The 19,417-nt window shown below is 39.6% G+C and overlaps 1 protein-coding gene across 1 annotated transcript in view; it reads left to right on the top strand.

The window, feature by feature from the left end:
* Positions 1-3,996: 3,996 nt before the first annotated feature.
* NUS1 (NUS1 dehydrodolichyl diphosphate synthase subunit) overlaps positions 3,997-19,417 on the top strand; it is a 28,079-nt gene continuing 12,658 nt past the window's right edge. Inside the window, exon 1 of the mRNA XM_068551149.1 lies at positions 3,997-4,545. Within this exon, the coding sequence (XP_068407250.1) occupies positions 4,062-4,545 (484 nt within the window). The 5' untranslated portion in view covers positions 3,997-4,061. The remainder of the gene's footprint in view (positions 4,546-19,417) is intronic.

Below are 19,417 nucleotides of genomic sequence, written 5' to 3'. Positions count from 1 at the left end.
ATGATGAAATTTTATGATGTGCAGGATTTGTTTAAAAATATTATGAGGGATTTAGCTCTGTATTTGGGGGAAGTGAATGGGGATATAGGTTTGTTCATGAATCAGTCACCGTTTAAGCTGGGTGACGATACATGGAAGTTCATCATGCTTTAACGTATTTGAAATCGTTCACATAAAAGTTAAAGCAAACAAACTCCACCGCATTTCCCAGCCATATTTGCTTCTTCATCACCTGCAATTTCCTTACATTTTTTCCAGTTTATTATATACTTAAAGTGCACTTTTTTCAAACTAACTACACATAGCTAATCTAGTTAGCTGTGGGATTAAATTTAGACAACACAACCCATCTTTTATAAAAACGCATTGCCACATTCTTACATCTGAAGTGTTGTACAGCTTGCAAAATCCACCCTGTCATGCTGGTTTGCACTCTCCATAACTTGTTTTAGCTGAGTATTCAGCGTTGCTTCTAAATGTTCTGCAATTGAACAGGTTTAATTTTTAATTTATCAGTTGATTTATCATATAAATCCTATGTACTAGATCCGTAACTGCTCGAAGGATAACTTTCCAGTAGCTGTATAGATCATTTTCTCTTTTGCTCTATAAAGGATATGCCACCAAATGTGGTGATATTAAAGTTTTCTCTTGAATGACCAAGAAATTGTTCTGATAACTGTATGTCTTTTTCTTTTCTTTGTTTAATTTTAAGAACCTTATTGACAAATTCAGCATGCTGTGTTTCCAAGTATTTTTTTGAAGGTTTTAAACTTTCATTTGCAAAGATATCATTACAAATATTTTTTAAAAGTTCAGGGCCTCATGTTTGGAGCTTACATATTTGACAAAACTATATTTTAAGATAATCTTCTTTTTAAATTCTTATGTCTAGTTCTATTCTTGCAATGTGGCTTGATGGAAATCAAAGTTTACCCTTTGAGCCAACATTTTTTTCTTAATATTGTCATTCTTTATGCTTCAAGATCCAGCAGTTGAACCTGGACCAGGCCTAGGTATTTTTTACTTAAAGAGGCTTTTACCTTTTAATGAGAAAATGATGCATTTTAGGGGCTATTTGTATTAGCTCAACCACAAGGTTACAACTGCCAATAATGAAAACTGTAGTAAATGATAATGTCCTTTCTAAAAAAAAAAATACTGAAATTTTGTCTCATTTTTTTTCTGTAGTACATTAAATTACTGAGCTCTTACTACCGAGCAGACATTGTGCTAAACACTTCACATACACTATTGCCCTAATTCTTACAACAATCAAATGAGGACTGGAATAGCATCACCTCCATGGTGCCATTGCCACACTACAGATAAGGATACAGGGAAGGGAGTAAGTAGATGAGCTAGCCGAAAGGATCTTCCTTAGAGCCCAGCCTCTTACACATTCTCCTGAATTGTTCATCTCTAATAGTTTTCTGTAAAACTGAGATGGTTCTACCTGGCCTAGACCGATCATACGTTTAGTTGTGAAGATTAAGTAAAACTTAAAACATTTTTGTAAACTGAAAAGAAATCAAATACTGTTCCCATAATGTTTGGGACGTAACATCTTTCTGAGGCTGTGCAACTCTTTCTGCATTTTTCTGTACATGGTAGAATTTGAGGAGTTTAGATATGCTTAAGTCCAAAATTTGTATTCTGAACCCTTAAAGTTCCTGAAAGTGCCACATTTACCGCTTTTGGGGCGGGGAGAATGACAAATAAGAAATCATTTAGAAAAGAAAGAAGTTCAGAAACTTCTTTGGATTGAATGTACATATATATCTCTCTATATATAATAGGACATGCAGTGCAGTTTTCCTGTTGTCCCAGAATTGTGGCTGAAAACAAAAGGCAATGAATCTATCTCCTTCTAAGCGCAGGGATGCAGCCTGAAATGGGAGTAACCACAGGGCACCTTCATTCTTAGCCCACTGAAAGGTGTCAAAGGAGAGAAATGGGCCCCCATCTCTTCCCACCTCCTCTTAGGAGACTGAACATCCCTTAAGCCAGGAGACCTGCTAACCTACCTCTGGCTTTCTAGGAGGAAACAAACAAACAAACAACAGGAAAGATGCCAGGATCTGCATACTGGGGGTGGTGGTAGAGACTGTCAGATGGAGATGGTTTGCTTAAGTTTTCAATTCAAAGAAGTAGAAAAGTTGCAGTCTGCATGTGCCTTCACACCTGGGTTGGCCATGGGATTGAGATGAGATTGATGCCTCTAATCGTGGCAGAAGAGGCAAACAGTGGGAAAAAAAGGTGAGGATAGCAGAGAAATGTGGCAGGGTGTCAGCTGGGGGTGCCGGGGTGCCCTGTGGAACATGTAGCCAAATTTCAAAGGGACGCTGGTGCCCAGGGAGCTTCCTTAGCAGGGCATCCTGGAGTCCCATAAGCAACAGCAATGGCCAGTGAGGAAGAAGACTGCAGGCTTTCCTGGTCATGGCCTTTCCCCGCCTCCTCTTCTCTGCCCATCACCAGAGGAGCAGGTGCAGACGAGACCGAGGGAGGTCAAAGAGTGTGAAGGGGGTGCCTGTTGCCCAGCCCTCACTTCCTCGGGCTGAGCTGCCAAAGGGAGGAAAATTTTGAGACGAACATGAGATTCAAGTTTTAAAATAAAGTGAAGTGAGTCTTAGAAATGAAAAGGAGACTAGTTGAAAAAGTGACAATGATTAAAACATTAAGGCATGGAACCAAGGTGTTAACAGATGTTTCCCAGTGGAAAAAGGGGGCCTGAAAAAACAAGGATTAGGTAGGTATCACAAAAAAATGCAACTGTGTGATTTCATATATAGGTTATGTATATGTATATATAATAAAATATGTAATGTATAACACGTAATAATATTATATATACAGACCCACATATTTAGGAAGGTGAGAAGTACTATAAATAGAGCCACGAAATTTATGAGGAGCCGTGAGATTTACAAGGAGGGAGAGAGAACTTCAGGTTAGGGAATCAGAGAAGTTATATTGAGGAGGTGGCATATAGGATGAACCTTGAGAAACGGGTCGGGATTTGGGCAATACCTAGTTGGGAAACAGGAATTCGGGAGAAGAGAAGATCTTGTGCAAAAGGGGCAAAAATGGTACAGAACTGCTGCAGGGAAGTACAGAACTGGCCTGGAGGACCACTTTGTAGTCCCGATTGGCTGTGTGAAGGGGATGATACCGCAGTATGGACAGTTTACATCAAATAGAGGTGGTGACTGAGGTCAATCGTGCTGGTAGTTAATAATCGCTGAATGAACGAATGAATGAATTGAAGAATGAAGTGACTGGAGCGCCAGGCGATGTAGCCTCTCTTTTATGAACTAAGCAATGAACAGCCTGTAAGGATACCGACTAGAGAGGAACGACGTGGGCAGAAAGCATTGTGTTTCAGGAACATTACTAAATATCCTCATTGCCACTCTTGGAAGAATTAGCCTCAGCTAGAAGATGTGACCGAAGTACAGACCTCTCTACGGGGCACGCTTCCGCCTCTGAAGGCACTTCCTTCTGGCGACCCTGGTTGACCTCCAGCATCAACACATGCTGAGGTCTACTTTCTACCCCTAGGTTCCTTCTGGCATTTGTAATTTCCAATCCACTTGGGCCACTTTTGCTCTTTGGAAGCCGTTTCTGGGGGGGCTATGAGAAGAGACAGACCGTTTAAGATGCCCAGGATCCGAGGGACGCGGGTTCCCCGGAATCGCCCATTCTAAACAAGAAGACGCGCGCCTGACTGACGTCCTGCTCCGAGTGTTGCCGGCGTCTGCTCCTCGCCCTCCACGCGACGAGGGGGCGCGCTCGGTCTCCGGCCCAGCTAGTTCGCAGCCGCACGCCGTCCCTCCCCGCGCCGGGCTAGGCCACATCCTCGGACCCAGAGGCCGCGTCAGAGTTCCACGTCGACCAATTAGAACTGTCCATGTACTGGGGGGGGGGGGGGCGGGGGGCAGGCTGCCGAGGCAAGAGGAAGATGGCGGCGGGGGCGAGGTGAGGTGTTGGCAGTAGAAAGGGGTTTGGGTGCGGGGGGCGGGGTAACGCGGAGAGATGGCCCGTGCCGGCTGCAGGGCCGGATGAGAAGCGGTCACGCCGCGGGTGTAGGAGAGAGGAGGGCGCCCGGGCGCCACGAGAGTATGACGGGGCTGTACGAGCTGGTGTGGCGGGTGCTGCACGCTCTGCTCTGCCTGCACCGCACGCTCACCTCCTGGCTCCGTGTTCGGTTCGGCACCTGGAACTGGATCTGGCGGCGCTGCTGTCGGGCCGCCTCCGCCGCGGTCCTAGCGCCGCTCGGCTTCACGCTCCCCAAGCTCCTGGCTGTCGGCAGGAACGGCAGGAACCGCCGTCACCACCGGCATCCGCGCGGGGGGCCGACCCCGGCCGCCGCCCACCCGCATCTACGCTGGCGCGCGGACGGCCGTTCCCTGGAGAAGCTGCCTGTGCACATGGGCCTGGTGATCACCGAGGAGGAGCAGGAGCCCAGCTTCTCGGACATCGCAAGCCTCGTGGTGTGGTGTATGGCCGTGGGCATTTCTTACATTAGCGTCTACGACCACCAAGGTGAGACCGGGAGCGGGTAGGGGGGCCGGGGCGTCTCCGGCCGCGGGTACCGCGCATCGGGCAGGTGGACCCGGGGCGCGTCGCTCGGCACAGCCATCCCGGGTCCGCGAGTTACCTCGTCCGGAGGCCCTTAAGTACAAATTATGGTGCTGGCGCTTTCGAGGAAGGGAGATAGGCTTAATTGGACACCTACTAAGTTCCTGAATTCGATTCAGTTGCCTTCTACATATTTAAAAATATTTCTTATTCGTTATAATGTCCCACTAAGGTGGATGATGTTTCTGTACCCTTGTTTCACAAATGAGGGAGCTGAGATAACATTCATTGATTTGTTCGAAGTTAGAGAGGTAGTAATAGGAGGATTGAAATTTTAGCCAGTCTGTGCTTTTCCACAGATTTACCTTTTTGTTACACCGCAGTGGTTCCTCAGAGAGGCTCAAGGCACTGTTCTTAAGTCACAGCAGGTTGTGGAGGATTTATGCATAAGCTAAGTGGTTGGGGACAGGTGGCATTTGAAGTGGGTTTATGAAGAGTACGTGAGAGACTGGATAGACAGAAAGGAAAGTGGTCACCGTCTGTCTTCGGAGGTCTGAGATGTTGTGCGATCCTTGATCCTCAGGGGCCAACGCAATACTTGTCCTCCTATAAGTTTTGATTGAGGAAATTTTCACTGTAGGGAATTTTTGTAGGTACAAGACTTCAGCATTGCTCGGGTAGCTACAAACCTAAAGCGCAGTGCTAGGCATATTCCTTGGATTTTTACATTTAATTTCATGGATTCTCAGGCTTGTGGGGTGGAGGGTAGACACACTCACATGAGTGGCATGGGTAGCAACAAATGTTGGGAGTTAGTAACTGCTATGAGAAGGGGGAAGAGAAATTCTCATTGGAGAAACTTGAGAAGTGCCTCCAGAGATGGCGTTTAAGCCGGATGTTGAAGAATGAATAGGAGATAAGGTTGGGGAAGGCTCTAAATGTCATGTTTGGGTTTCAGTCAAATCCTGAAAGCAATGGTATTTCCTTAAAGGTAAGAATGATTTAGGAGTATTGGTATGAAGGAAAGAAAACTAGTGTTTTAGGCTCTGTTCAGTACCTTAAATTACTGGTATGCTCACAGAAGCTACAACTTGATTTTTAATCTTTAAGTCTTTGTTAGACAGGCAGGTTTAAGTGTGACATTTTGTCAGAAAGGTTAAGTGGAGGTCAGACAGCACCTCTTGCAGGCTATTAGAGTAATCTTTGGTTGACTGATTGCCTTCCTTGCAGCCAGCAAGGAATATGGTGACTTATAGCCTGTCATCATCAAATGATAACTTACCCTGAAAGGTAAAGTTTAATATAGTCAGGGGCTGACATTTTATGGAGCTTGCCAGAACAATAGAAATCACAAGACTGTTATAAGGCGATGCACTCTTTGCTTAAGCAGTGCAACAGAAACGTTGGGGGAAAAAAAGTAAGTGAAGCAGAAACGGAAATTAATTAAAGCTGTTGAGCAATGTGGTGAATTCACTTTAAGTGAGTCACTTATATCCAGGGGATTCTTTTAAAGCAAGTACCTTTACCTTCTAGTAGAGAAGGAAAATGAATAGCTGAATAGTTTACATTGGTGGCTGCCTACGAATGCAGATTATAATATTGCCACACTTCCTTGTTCTGGCAATTCCTGTTCTTAAATTGCTGATGTGATTCAGAAATAGCCTGTGTCATATTCGCTAAAAGAAAAATGATTGGTAATGAAAAGGAAGAAGTCAAGCTAAGCAAAAGGAGTTTTACGAAGCATTTTCAGTGCATGGACTCGAGCATTTTGTGTCTACTGTAAAAGCAATTTCAATTATTTTTTAAGAGATAAAGGTTAATTTCATTGTTTGAAATAAGAGGCTTTCAATTTACTCATCCTTGGTTTTGACTGATTGGTTCATTCATTTAACAGGTGACAGATTGGGTGTGTGTTAAGTACCAGATACCGTTCTAGGCATGAGAGTGCCCCAGTGAAAAAAACAGACAAAAATTCCTACTCTCATGGAACTTACATTTTAGTGGAAGTCTGACAAATATCATAAATGAGTAAGATGTATTAGATCATAAAAGCAAAGAGGAAAAATAAAGCAGGGGACGGGGAGAGGAATGTTGAAAGTCAGTGGTGGAGTAGGGGGTGCAGTTTTAAATAGAGTGGCCAAAGAAAGCCTCCGTGACTTTTGAGTAGACCTGAAAGAGGTGAGCGATCAAGCCATGTGGATATGTGAGAAAAATTATTCCTTTTTCAGGGGAACTGTAAATACTTAAGCTATATTCGGTTTTCCCAAACTTTCACTTAAACCTATTTCTATGTAAATATTTAACTGATTTTAAAAATCCTATTGACATACTCTTAAACGTCAATTTATTGAGTACCTACTGGGATACAAAGAAGTACAAGAAATTGTCTCTCTTAAAGAGTTTATACTCAAGTTAGGGATAGTTACTAAAAATTAATGCAAGCTAATATATAAATGCTAGTGAATGGAAGAGACTTTAAGGAGAAAAAAAGAGAAAAATCCCTGAGGAGCAAGGTAACCTCCATATGTCCATAGGAGGTGACATCTGAGATGGGCCTTGCAAAAATAGGTAGAATTTGGATTAGCATAATCAGTACAGTGTTCTTTGTGTGTGCGTGTGTGTGACAGAGAGAAAGAGAAAGAGAATGGGGAATTCCCCATTGGCAGCATTCCCATTAGAGTAGATTAAACAACAGCATCGAGCAGTGTGTTGGGATCAGTAAATATAATAGGTAAGTTTATGTAATGAAAGGTTGAGAAATGAGGTAGGATGAAGGCTTGGCCACCTGTTCTGGTTATCTGTAGCTTTGTAGTCTACTCCAAAGCATAGTGTTTTAAAACAATTTATGAGTTGACTCGGTTCAGGTGGACAGTTCTTCCTTGGGGTTGGTTCTACTCATAAGGTTACGGTCAGGTAGTAGCTGGGACATAAAGGTTTCTTATCATACATTTAGTGCCTGGTTTGTGATGGCTGGAATAGATGAGGACAGGTTGGTCATCTGTCTTCACATGGCTAGCTTAAGTTTCCTCATTTAATAGTGGCCTAGGGGTAGTCATACTTCTTTTATAGGTGTTCCCAAAGAATTAGCCAAAGGCCAAAGCTGCAAGACTTCTTATGACCTAGCTCAGGAAATCATACAGTGTTACTTCTGCTGTATTCTCTTGGTCTGAGAAGTCACAGGTCTGCCCCAAATCACAAAAATGGAGAGGTAGACTTTACCTCTCGATGAGAAAATGGCTTATGCAGCAGGAGTCGGGGCTGGGCTGGTGGCAGCCATCTTGGAGATGTACCACCTTCCATTTTCCCCTGTCTTGTACCCCTTAACCTCCCAAATTTGTATTTAAATCAGTGTTCATTCTAATTATAGTTGGATTTAGATTATATTTAATTCTTAGACTAAAAAAAAAATCCACTGATATTTACCTTGGTTTGACTCTGCCAACAGACTGATCTTTTCATTTTCATCTACCTGCACTCTTTCTTGATTATAATCAAGAATTTCTGCAAGTAATAATTTAATCTGTTAGAAATTGGAGTTGTTTTCTCAGGTATTTCTTGAGCTCAGAATTCTAGAAGGAAGATTTGGCTATTTTGTCTACATTATTATAATTTAAGAAATGACCATAATTGGGCTGGTACAAAAATTGGAGTTTGGGGCTTTTGGTGCTGTAGCCTTAGGGGTGTTATGCTTGTCTGGGTTCACTTGAAGTACACCTAGATCCAAGTTACCTAGAGATACATTATTATCTTCAGTGACGGAACCTGTTCATGTTGCTCAGCTGTATTGGTGCCATGCTGAGAACCTTGCTGTAGGGCAGTAGTTTTCAAAACATGGTCTGTGGACCATCTGTGAATGAGCCATTGGGGGTGTTTATAAAAAATACAGATTCAGCACAGTTATTGATCAGACCAAATTAGGGGAGTGGGACCTGAGCATCTCTATTTTTATTAAGCTACTTATATGATACATTTGCACATTGAAGTTTGACCCTAACACAAATGAAAGGATACCCTACTAGTATTACATCAAATTATTCATTCATCCTTTATGTTCCTTTTCGTAAGTGAAGATAATCTTGGGTGGGTCTTAATATTAATTATTACTTAATATTACTTTTTTTCTTTCTATTTTATTTTATTTTTTAATTAATTTTTATTGGAGTATAGTTGATTTATAATGTTGTGTTAGTTTCTGCTCTACAGCAAAGGGAATCTGTTATACATATACATATATCCCCTCTTTTTCAGATTCTTTTCTCATATATAAGTCATTACAGAGTACTGAGTAGAGTTCCCTGTGGTATACAATATGTCCTTATTATTTATTTTATATATAGTAGTGTGTATATGTCAATCCCAATCTCCTAATTTATCCCTCCTCCACCCTTCCCCCCGGTAACCGTAAGTTTGTTTTCTACATCTGTGACTTTATTTCTGTTTTGTAAATAAGTTCATTTGTACCATTTTTGTAGATTCCACATATACGCAATATCATATGATATTTGTCTTTCTCTGTCTGACTGACTTCACTCAGTATGACAATATCTAGGTCCATCCATGTTGCTGCAAATGGCATTATTTCATTCTTTTTAAATAGCTGAGCAATATTCCATTGTATATATGTACTGTATCTTCTTTATCCATTTCTCTGTCCATGGACATTTAGGTTGCTTCCATGTCTTGGCTATTGTAAATAGTGCTGCAGTTAATTATTACTGAACATTACTGTAAATTGGAGTGATCCAGAATAAGGCATTGCCTTCTATGTGAGAATTCAGCAACAAAACCAATCTTTTGTGTTGCTCTTTTTAGTGTTATTTCCGTAGTTGTAAATCTATACTAGGTATCGTAGGAAATGGTTTTTGGATTCAGATTTCTTACACTAGAATTAAAAAGATCTGCCCTGTGTACTCCCAGCCCTCTCAACATATTTCTCACTATTTTATATGCCTTTTGTTGCATCCATAATTAGGCTACTTGATGCTCCCTCCTTCTGGAGTGTCCTCTTCTCCTCTTCTTGGCAAATGGCTATCTAGCTTTCAAAAGGCTATCATTGATCCTTTTAAGTCTATGCAAGCTATCACCTCTTAGGTAGTCTCTCTCGGCTATTCCATTCCTAATCTTGCTCTGTCCTTGAATCTCCTTAAATATTGTACATCTTTAAAGGTACTTCCATTCTCCATTTTGTGAAGTAGTAGTTGTATGTATATGTGCCCGAACTTTCTTACTAGATTGTAAGCTTTGCAGATGCTAGCTGTCCTTCTCGTTGTTTTTTTTTTTTAATTTTTTTATTTATTATTTATTTATTTATTTATTTATTTATTTATTTATTTATTTATTTATGGCTGCATTGGGTCTTCGTTTCTGTGCGAGGGCTTTCTCCAGTTGTGGCAAGCGGGGGCCACTCTTCATCGCGGTGCGCGGGCCTCTCACCATCGCGGCCTCTCTTGTTGCGGAGCACAGGCTCCAGACGCGCAGGCTCAGTAGTTGTGGCTCACGGGCCCAGTTGCTCCACGGCATGTGGGATGCTCCCAGACCAGGGCTCGAACCTGTGTCCCCTGCATTGGCAGGCAGACTCTCAACCACTGCGCCACCAGGGAAGCCCCTGTCCTTCTCATTGTTGCTTCACCTACAGATTGTAGCTTGGTGTTTGCATGTAATGAGTAGGTCAGTATATATTCCTTGAATTGGAAGAAGGGGCTGCATTTCTTGTAGATAAGAATGATGAACTGAGTTGTAATTTGTTTCCCAACACCAGTACCCAGAAGCCTTAATTAAAATAGTGGGGCGAAATGAACGTAGTTTGCCCTAGTTTACTTATTTGGCACACTGACACAGATGCTGTTGGGAAATATAATTTTATCAAGTGTTGTTCTCCTTACGCTGAAATACAGAGTTACCAGAAGTGTTGAAAGTCTAAATATAAATGTGATTAGATTTGGTATACAGACAATACAAACTAGAGTACTTGTCTTCCCTCATGTGGAAACTCATGTAAGGGAACATTCTATTTCTAATCTTCACCTTTGTATAGTGCATTTCAAAAATAATACAGAATTTCATATTTATCTTAACATCCTGGGATGTCCTCTTCCCTTTTTCTACCAAAGGGCTAGCTATCTGTCAAAAGCTATCAGTAGATCCTTGTACGTCATTCTCACTATTACCTGCTAAGTAGCCTCTCTTGACTGTTCCATCCCCAGTTTTGCTTTGTCTTTGAAAAGCTCTATCCTGCTTTTGAACTGACCTCATTCTCTGAGTACCTTTCTATTTAACTGTACTGGATTTATGTATGAAAATAAACCTTTCCTTAATAGTAATAATTACTCTTTGTTGCACTCTTACTATGCACTAGATGCCATGCAAAGAAGTGAATTAAATCCTTAGCACTTTTAGCAGTCAAGAAACTGAGACTTAGAAAACCAAGAACCCATATATAGGAAGGGGCAGATCTAGAATTTGAATCAGATTTTATTCCAGAGCTTTTGTACTTAAGCATTATGCTGTACTGACTTCCACTGAGAAGAGAATGTAACCACAGTACAGTCATGTTAGTACTCTTCCTGATTATGTTGTGTCATCTTAAAGTCTTGGTAAAGTGGGTACTTATCTAGAGGTAGTAGAAATAATCTGTAAAAGATATTTAAAGGTAAATAGAATTTTCTTCATACTACTAATATAAACATTCATCCTTTGAGTTGTAGGACACACTTGACTTTTTTAATCAACTAAATTTAATTTTATGGAGCTCCTGCTCTGTATTGAACTGTTTCCTTGTCAGGTGAGCAGAGTCTGGGAAGACATTCTCATTTTAAAAATGTGCAGCCAGAGGCTGAGAAAGCCCACTTGGCTAGTTTATTTTACACATCTCTCCTGCTAAAGAACTCGGACTTAAAATTTAGCCAGCGCTCATTCCCGTATGCTGTGCCACCATCACACATATCTTTCTTGGTACAACATGCTCATTCCAGTATAATTGTTGTTCTATGAGGTATCCTGGGGCTTGCGCTCTCTCTCTCTCTTTTTTTTTTAAATTTATGTATTTTATTTATTTATTTTTGGCTGCATTGGGTCTTCATTGCTTTGTGTGGGCTTTCTCTGGTTGCGGCGAGCGGGGGCTACTCTTCCGTTGCGTTGCGCGGGCTTCTCATTGTGGTGGCTTCTCTTGTTACGGAGCACAGGCTCTAGGCACGCGGGCTTCAGTAGCTGTGGCTCATGGACTCTAGAGCGCAGGCTCAGTAGTTGTGGCGCACGGGCTTAGTTGCTCTGCGGCATGTGGGATCTTCCCGGACCAGGTCTCGAACCCGTGTCCCTTCCATTGGCAGGTGGATTCTTAATCACTGCATCACCAGGGAAGCCCTCCTGGGGCTCCCTCTTGAAATAAAATTGTTTAATGGCTTATAAGATTTATTTTGTTATGACTACTTCTGTCGTGTAAAATTTTATTGGTAGATTTTTTTTAAAAATTATTGTTCCATAAGTATATGTTTTTTTCTCTGAAGGTTGCCTCTAATAGTGTTATAATTGGATTGTTAGAGAATTAAATGAGGGTAACCACCAGATAACTTACTTAGGTGTCTTGTTTAAAAGAAGAAAGGTAGACTATTTCGAAGGATGGGCGTTTGTTTGCAAAAAAGTATTACTTTAGTTCCTTAACTGGTGAGATGCTTTGTAACCAGAGAGATTGGTTCAGTGTTTATCTCGCTTTTCTTCCCTTCCTTTCCCTTGTCCTTATAAACACTTGCTGTTAGATATTTCTTTAAAAATCTGTTTCTATAGAAGGGAAGGAATAATCACAGTAAAAGTTCAAATTTCAGATCTAAAAGAAATATTAAATGTATTTTGAAAGTCTCATTTTCTAGAATTGATTATTCAGTTCACGTAAATTTTAGAAGAAGCAGTATTTAAGGGATACAGATAAGATTTGCTGATTGAATACTTGTTCAATTAAACTCTTACTTTGTTCCCTTAATTCGAAAAAACTATTACATCATGGCGTTATTACCCAGTTAATGTGTACATAGTTGATTGTTAGGGTAGACTGAATATTGAGACTTATAAATAACTCTAAAATGTAATTTTAACTATTAAAGACCCCAATAAGGTCTTTATATCCCGAACAGTATATAACCTGATTGGTGGATAAGACATACTTAATTCTACTCTCTTTGAAATATTTTCTCTCCTGGCTTCCATGACATCGTGTTTGGTTGGATTTCTTCCTATCTTGCTGACTGTTCCTTCTGAGCCTTATGTCTGGCTTGTTTTCTCCACTTCTAAAAGTTGAGATGTCCTAGAATTTTGTGCTGTATGTGTGCCCTTGTCTTTCTGATGTTCACCCTATCTCTTAGATCAGGGGTCAGAAAACTTTTTCTTAAAGGGCCAGCTAGTAAATATTTTAGACTTAGTGGGCTGTATGGTCCCTGTCACAAATACTCAACTTTGCCAATATAGTCAGAAAGTGGCCATAAACGAATGGTGTGACTGTGTTCCAGTAGCAGTAGTTTGCTGACTCCTGTCCCAGATGGTTTTTCCAGTCCTTTGGCTTTAACTGTCACATGTATGCTCACACTCAGGTTTGAATCTCCAGTCCTTATCTCTCCTATAATTCCAGGCTCCTGTATCTCACCCTACCTAACATCTCCACTTTGATTTCTTTAGGCATCTCAAATGCTTAACATGTCCAAAACAGTACTCTTGAATTTCCACCCCAAACCTGTCTTGCTCAGCCTTTTTCCCATCTCAGAAAATACTACTACCTTCCAACCAACTGCTCAAGCTAAAAATTTAGATGTGAGTCTTCTACATCATGTTCTACCTCTAATCTTGATCTTCTAGAATATATCCCAAATTTGCCACTTGTTTTGGTTCTTCATTGTAGCCATCCAAGTTTGAGTTTTCATTATTTTTCACCTGGATTGCTGTAGTAGCCTCTTAATTTATCTTCAGTTCTGTTCTGACCCCTGTATAGTCCATTCTTCACCCACCAGCAAAGTGATCTTTTTTGGTAATATTATTCAAACTCTGAATAAAACCTTCCAACGGCTTCCCATTGTACTTGGAATGTTTTCTGAATTCAGAGACCTTTATTGTTAAATAGTGCAATTGTTAAAATAATCATGAGACTACCACCAAAGAAGGATACATGTTATACAAGTGAAAAAAGCAGGATACAAAATTGCATGGTCATATATGCCAAGATTACACATGCATGTGGACAAAGGCTAAGAAATATTAAAAACCAGAAATAATTGTATTATGATGCTAAGATTAAGGGGCATTCAATTTGTTAGGAAGGATGGTTAAGGGACATATCCTTATTGTCTAAACTTTGAACATCTTATACAGTTTTTAATACTAGAATTCAAAAAGGATATTTCTTAGGATATAAAAAGAAATCTACATTTGGTATAGTTAGTGTTTATCAAAAACACCAAAAACATTGTTGTCTTTCTGAGGTCCAGCTTTCCTAGCATAATATTTTATTCTTTCATAGAAATTGTAGGTTTTTCTGGGTGTGTGCATGTGTGTGTTTTTAAAAATTTCTGCTCTTTCATGTAGCTTTTCTGTATATGTTTCCAGTTAGTTTACATGTGGGAAATTGAGAGTGCATGAGATATAGTTGTAGAGCAACAAGCATAATGTAAAATTCTTTAAGTCATTATTGCAAAAACTTATTTTATATTCCCAAGTCATTCTTAAAGAATTCAAATATCTGTTACTTTGTGACTTCTTAAAAGCCTTTTTATTTATTTATTTATTTTAATCTTCATTGGAGTATAATTGCTTTACAACGGTGTGTTAGTTTCTGCTTTATAACAAAGTGAATCAGTTATACATATACATATGTTCCCATATCTCTTCCCTCTTGCGTCTCCCTCCCTCCCGCCCTCCCTATCCCACACCTCTAGGTGGTCACAAAGCACAGAGCTGATCTCCCTGTGCTTTGCGGTTGCTTCCCACTAGCTATCTATTTTACATTTGGTAGTGTATATATGTCCATGCCACTCTCTATCTTTGTCACATCTTACCCTTCCCCCTCCCCATATCCTCAAGTCCATTCTCTAGTAGGTCTGTGTCTTTATTCCCGTCTTGCCACTAGGTTCTTCATGACCTTTTTTTTTTTTTCCCTTAGATTCCATATATATGTGTTAGCATACTGTATTTGTTTTTCTCTTTCTGACTTACTTCACTCTGTATGACAGACTCTAACTCCATCCACCTCACTACAAATAACTCCATTTCGTTTCTTTTTATGGCTGAGTAATATTCCATTGTATATATGTGCCACATCTTCTTTATCCATTCATCTGATGATGGACACTTAGGTTGCTTCCATGTCCTGGCTATTGTAAATAGAGCTGCAATGAACATTTTGGTACATGATTCTTTGAATTATGGTTTTCTCAGGGTATATGCCCAGTAGTGGGATTGCTGGGTCATATGGTAGTTCTATTTTTAGTTTTTCAAGGAACCTCCATACTGTTCTCCATAGTGGCTGTATCAATTTACATTCCCACCAACAGTGCAAGAGTGTTCCCTTTTCTCCACACCCTCTCCAGCATTGATTGTTTCTAGATATTTTGATGATGGCCATTCTGACCGCTGTGAGATGATATCTCATTGTAGTTTTGATTTGCATTTCTCTAATGATTAGTGATGTTGAGCATTCTTTCATGTGTTTGTTGGCAATCTGTATATCTTCTTTGGAGAAATGTCTATTTAGAAAAGCCTTTTTAAAAAGAGCTCTAGTCTTAGTTTTTTTCAAAAGATTCTGCTCATTTGTAAAGGGGTCAGCTTTATTTATTTTATGAAGTTTAACTTTTTGGGGGGGGAAATTCAAAATTTAATAGTAAGATGGATTTAGCATTGGTTATCAGCATTAGAAGTAGTTACTGAACTGAATAATTAGAAGCCAGAAGACCTGGATTTCAGTCCAAAGTCTTAGACTCTTGACCAAGGACAATTGCTTGACCTTTCTGGGTCTATTTCCTCATCTGTAAAAGGATGAGATAAAATAATTCTTGCAGTTCATTATTATATAACTCTGTAAAATACAGGTTTCTCAAAAATTTGAGTATTTGCTAATGTTTTTCCCTTAGTTATTTCTAAATGAATACAATCTCAACTTCCTTTTGCATAAAATGACTTTTGTTATAGTTTCTTTACTTTTATTGATATTACATCATTTTGGCTTTAGATTCTGTGAAGGCAAACAAGATGAATTATGATATGAGAAAAAGACTCTTCCACATATCAATATATTATATTGCCAGAGGAGTTGCCTGTCTCAGTCAAAGGCATTCTTATAACTTGTTGCATTTCTTGTGACGTGAAGTGTGTATGTGTAGACTTTGAATCCTGAAGAAAATTATAAGCTGAGAATATTGCTTATGGGAAATAAGATAAGTACCATAGAGTATAATCAGGTTTCTGGATGGGGGTCAAGCTGTGAGGTATCAGGAATTATTTTGCTAGTAATCTATCTTATTTATGCATTTAGCACTTCTCAGAAGCTATACTTTTTAATTTCATGTCTTCATCCAAATCAGCCAAGATAAAGGTTCAGTTTAAAATAACTTTATGGAGGTCTTTATAGAAGGTACTTTGTGCCTCTAATATTTTTTCTTTTTAACAGAATTTCTGCCTGTATGCAATAAGGAAGTGTCTCCTTTTATTGTGAGAGTTTCCTGGAAATTTCTTAAAAATTCCATTCAGTGACATGTCCATTTAGGTTTTGTTGTTGTTAGGTGGCACTCTGTGCACTGATAATTCAGTTTATTAAGTAAACATTGAACTCCTGCTATGTGGAAGGTGCCTTAGGGGGAAAGAAATGGGTAAGACCCAAGTTCACAAGTAAGGCTACAGTTCAGTGGGGTGGGGGAGAGTTAAGCTGTAACTAATAAAAAGTAGAATATTGGTTTGTTAAGGAGTTTGAGCAAAATGTGGGTATTTGGAGGGAGTGAGGTAAGTCAGAAGAGAAATTGAGCCTGGCTCAATCTGCCTGGGGAACTCAAAGTTTTCTTGAGGGTAAATGACATTTCAGCTGGCCTGTGAAGAATTAGAATTTTATAGGTGTGGGGCTGGGAAGGTAACAAAGGATGAAGGTTGGAGTCACTCTAGGTGTTTGGGGGGGCAGAATAAGGCAATCTAATTTGCTGGGGATAGAGTACTGTAGAGAAATTGGAAGCTTCAATTATTTCATAAACATACATTATTTCTACCTACCGAGTATGGAAGCATAGGATGGAATGTTAATGCTGATCTGAGCAGTTTGTTCTTGATACATTAAGCATTTTGGGAGCCATTGAAGATAATAAAGTTGGAATGTGCCAGGATTACAGATGTACCCTAGGAAGATCAATCTGGTACTTAATCTAGTGGTCCATGCTAGAAGGGGCAGGAATACCCATTAGAAGGTGGTTCTAATATTACAAAGAAGACTATTGCTTGAAACAGTGGGGACAATGGACAAAGGGAAATGGGTACAGGGAAACATTGCTGTAGAAGAGTAAAGGGTTTAGCATCTTAGTAGGGCACTGGGGGTGGTGGTGATAATGCTGGAGTAGAGAGGGTGCCTGGGTGACTGAGCAGGTAGTGATGTCTTTATAAGAAATAGAACAAGAAGAAGAAGGGCTGAGTTTTTTGTTTTTAAACAAAAATATAAACAGCTTTACAGCAGTTATGATTTTAAATCACCTATTGTCCCATCAACCTTACATATTTACTGTTCTCATATTGCCTATTCTCTTTTAGGCCTTATCCTTAAGTGCATGTAAGTTTCACACTTACAGTACTGTTTCTTTCTTTCTTTCTTTTTTTAACCTGATGTAATATAAGTGTTTGAGAGCTAGCTTTAAAAGATAAGCTGTAAGCTGCCAAGTTTTAGATTTGTTCATTTTCAGATGCTTACACAACTTCAAGGTGAGATTAGATGTTTGAATGAACTGAAAATGTTAGGAACAAAATGCTGATCCTGTTTTTACTTAAAATTTTAGTATTTTGTTCATCATGGATGTTTTGCATTAATTTTGATTTTTAAAGACAGTTATGTAAATATCTTTACACCAAGTTATTATTAATCTTAATTACTGGGTTTTTTGTAAACTACCCTCCACGCAGTCCCCCCAGTTTTGTCTTACTCATGTTACCCTGGTCCTGACGCTGAGTGGTATTAAAGTCCCGTGAGTGACTAGAATCAGAGAGGGAGGAGCACATGGACCCAAAGAGGGCTGAAGTAGGAACTCTGAGGAGTAATCTCCATTTAGAGGTGGAAAGACGAAAAGGATTCAGTGCAAAGGGGCCATTCAAGGAGCAGATTGGGAGTTGATCCAAGGGAAGATACTCACACGAGCTGGGATGAGGATAGGATTCTGAGAAGGAAACAGGTCTCTGACCTGTCATCGTCTTGCTGCCGACATTTATTGAGTGTCTGTTCTGTGCTTGGCCCTGTGCTAGCCTCTGGTAAGCAAACAGTAAGAGCCCTACCCACGTGGTGCTTATATGACCTCTTTTGAACACCCTTTCCTCATGTCTCTTAATCGCTTTTACAATAACCCCACTTAAATATTCTATCATCACCTGTCTAAAACTAAACTTGTCTTTTCCTTCAAACCAGTTCTCATTGTAGAATTTCCCTTCTTTTTAAAAATGTTATCGTTTTCTGTTATCCAGGATTAAAGTCACGGAATTTTCTCTGTGCACCTCTAATCAAGTCATATTCTTTATTCTCTCAACTCGTCTTTTGTAGTGAATCCTTTTCCACAGCTTTATCAAATTATGTGTGGAATATTGCAGTAGTCTGCTGCCAGGCTTTCTCTATCACCAAAAACCAAACTGTCACCAGGTTGGTTTTCCTAAAGATAAAGATTTCCACACATTTCCACAGGAAATGAGTGGTTACCCATTGGGTAGGCAAAATGAATGAAAATTAGGCCTATTCCCTTGCCCCTTTTCTCAAATCATTTGTACCAGCGGCATTTGTCTGCCTTTTGAGCAGTCAGTGCTTGTTTTCTTAAGCATCTTCCCCATCTAACTATCCTCTCCATTTTCTTCTCTTTAACTTTCTGAGGTCAGCTCAGCTTAAGTCTTGCTTGTTTTTTTACAAAGTGTTTCCCTACCGAAGGAGACTGCTTTCATCCTTGAACTGCTATTACACATATTCAACCAAGTTGCCACTATACAGCAGATTCAGCAGATTCTGTGCTATTTTATATATATACTTATTATGTTCTCTCTCCCAGTTAATCTTTGAACTGTTTTAAAGACAGGACTGAGAATACAGAGAAGGAACACTTGATAAAGATCAAAAAGGCAATGGTCACTAGAAAGCTGGCCTCTCTGAAAATAGCCAAATTGTTTTTAATTAGAGCTCTCTGTATTAGTTTTATACTAAATGTATGTCACATAGTTCCTTCATCTTTCTCAGTGATATGATAGTAATTATAGTTTTAATTTTTCTGTGCATGGTTGGAGGATCAGAAACAATTTTATGTAATATATTTTCATGCTTTGTTTGAATTTACGAAATTTTGCTTTCTGTACTGTTGTCTATTCTCTACTTTTTACATAATTCATATTATTTCTTCTTACCATAAAAACCAACGAATCAAATTGAGGTAATAGTATTGTGTGCACAGAGTAAATCTGTAGGGGAATTACATTAGGCTGGGAGAGAGGAAGATAGAAGCTTTGGATCACTGCTGCAGTTTATAAGTTCTCTGACAAGTCTCTTTTTTTTTTGCCAGTTTTATTGAAAAATAATTGACGTATGTCTGACAAGTCTCTTAATGGTCTTACTGAGACTTGGGTATCAGTTTCTTAATCTGTAAATAAA

Source organism: Eschrichtius robustus, chromosome 9 (genome assembly GCF_028021215.1).
Source record: "Eschrichtius robustus isolate mEscRob2 chromosome 9, mEscRob2.pri, whole genome shotgun sequence".
Lineage (NCBI taxonomy): Eukaryota > Metazoa > Chordata > Mammalia > Artiodactyla > Eschrichtiidae > Eschrichtius > Eschrichtius robustus.
This window is presented reverse-complemented; position numbering and strand designations above follow the sequence as displayed.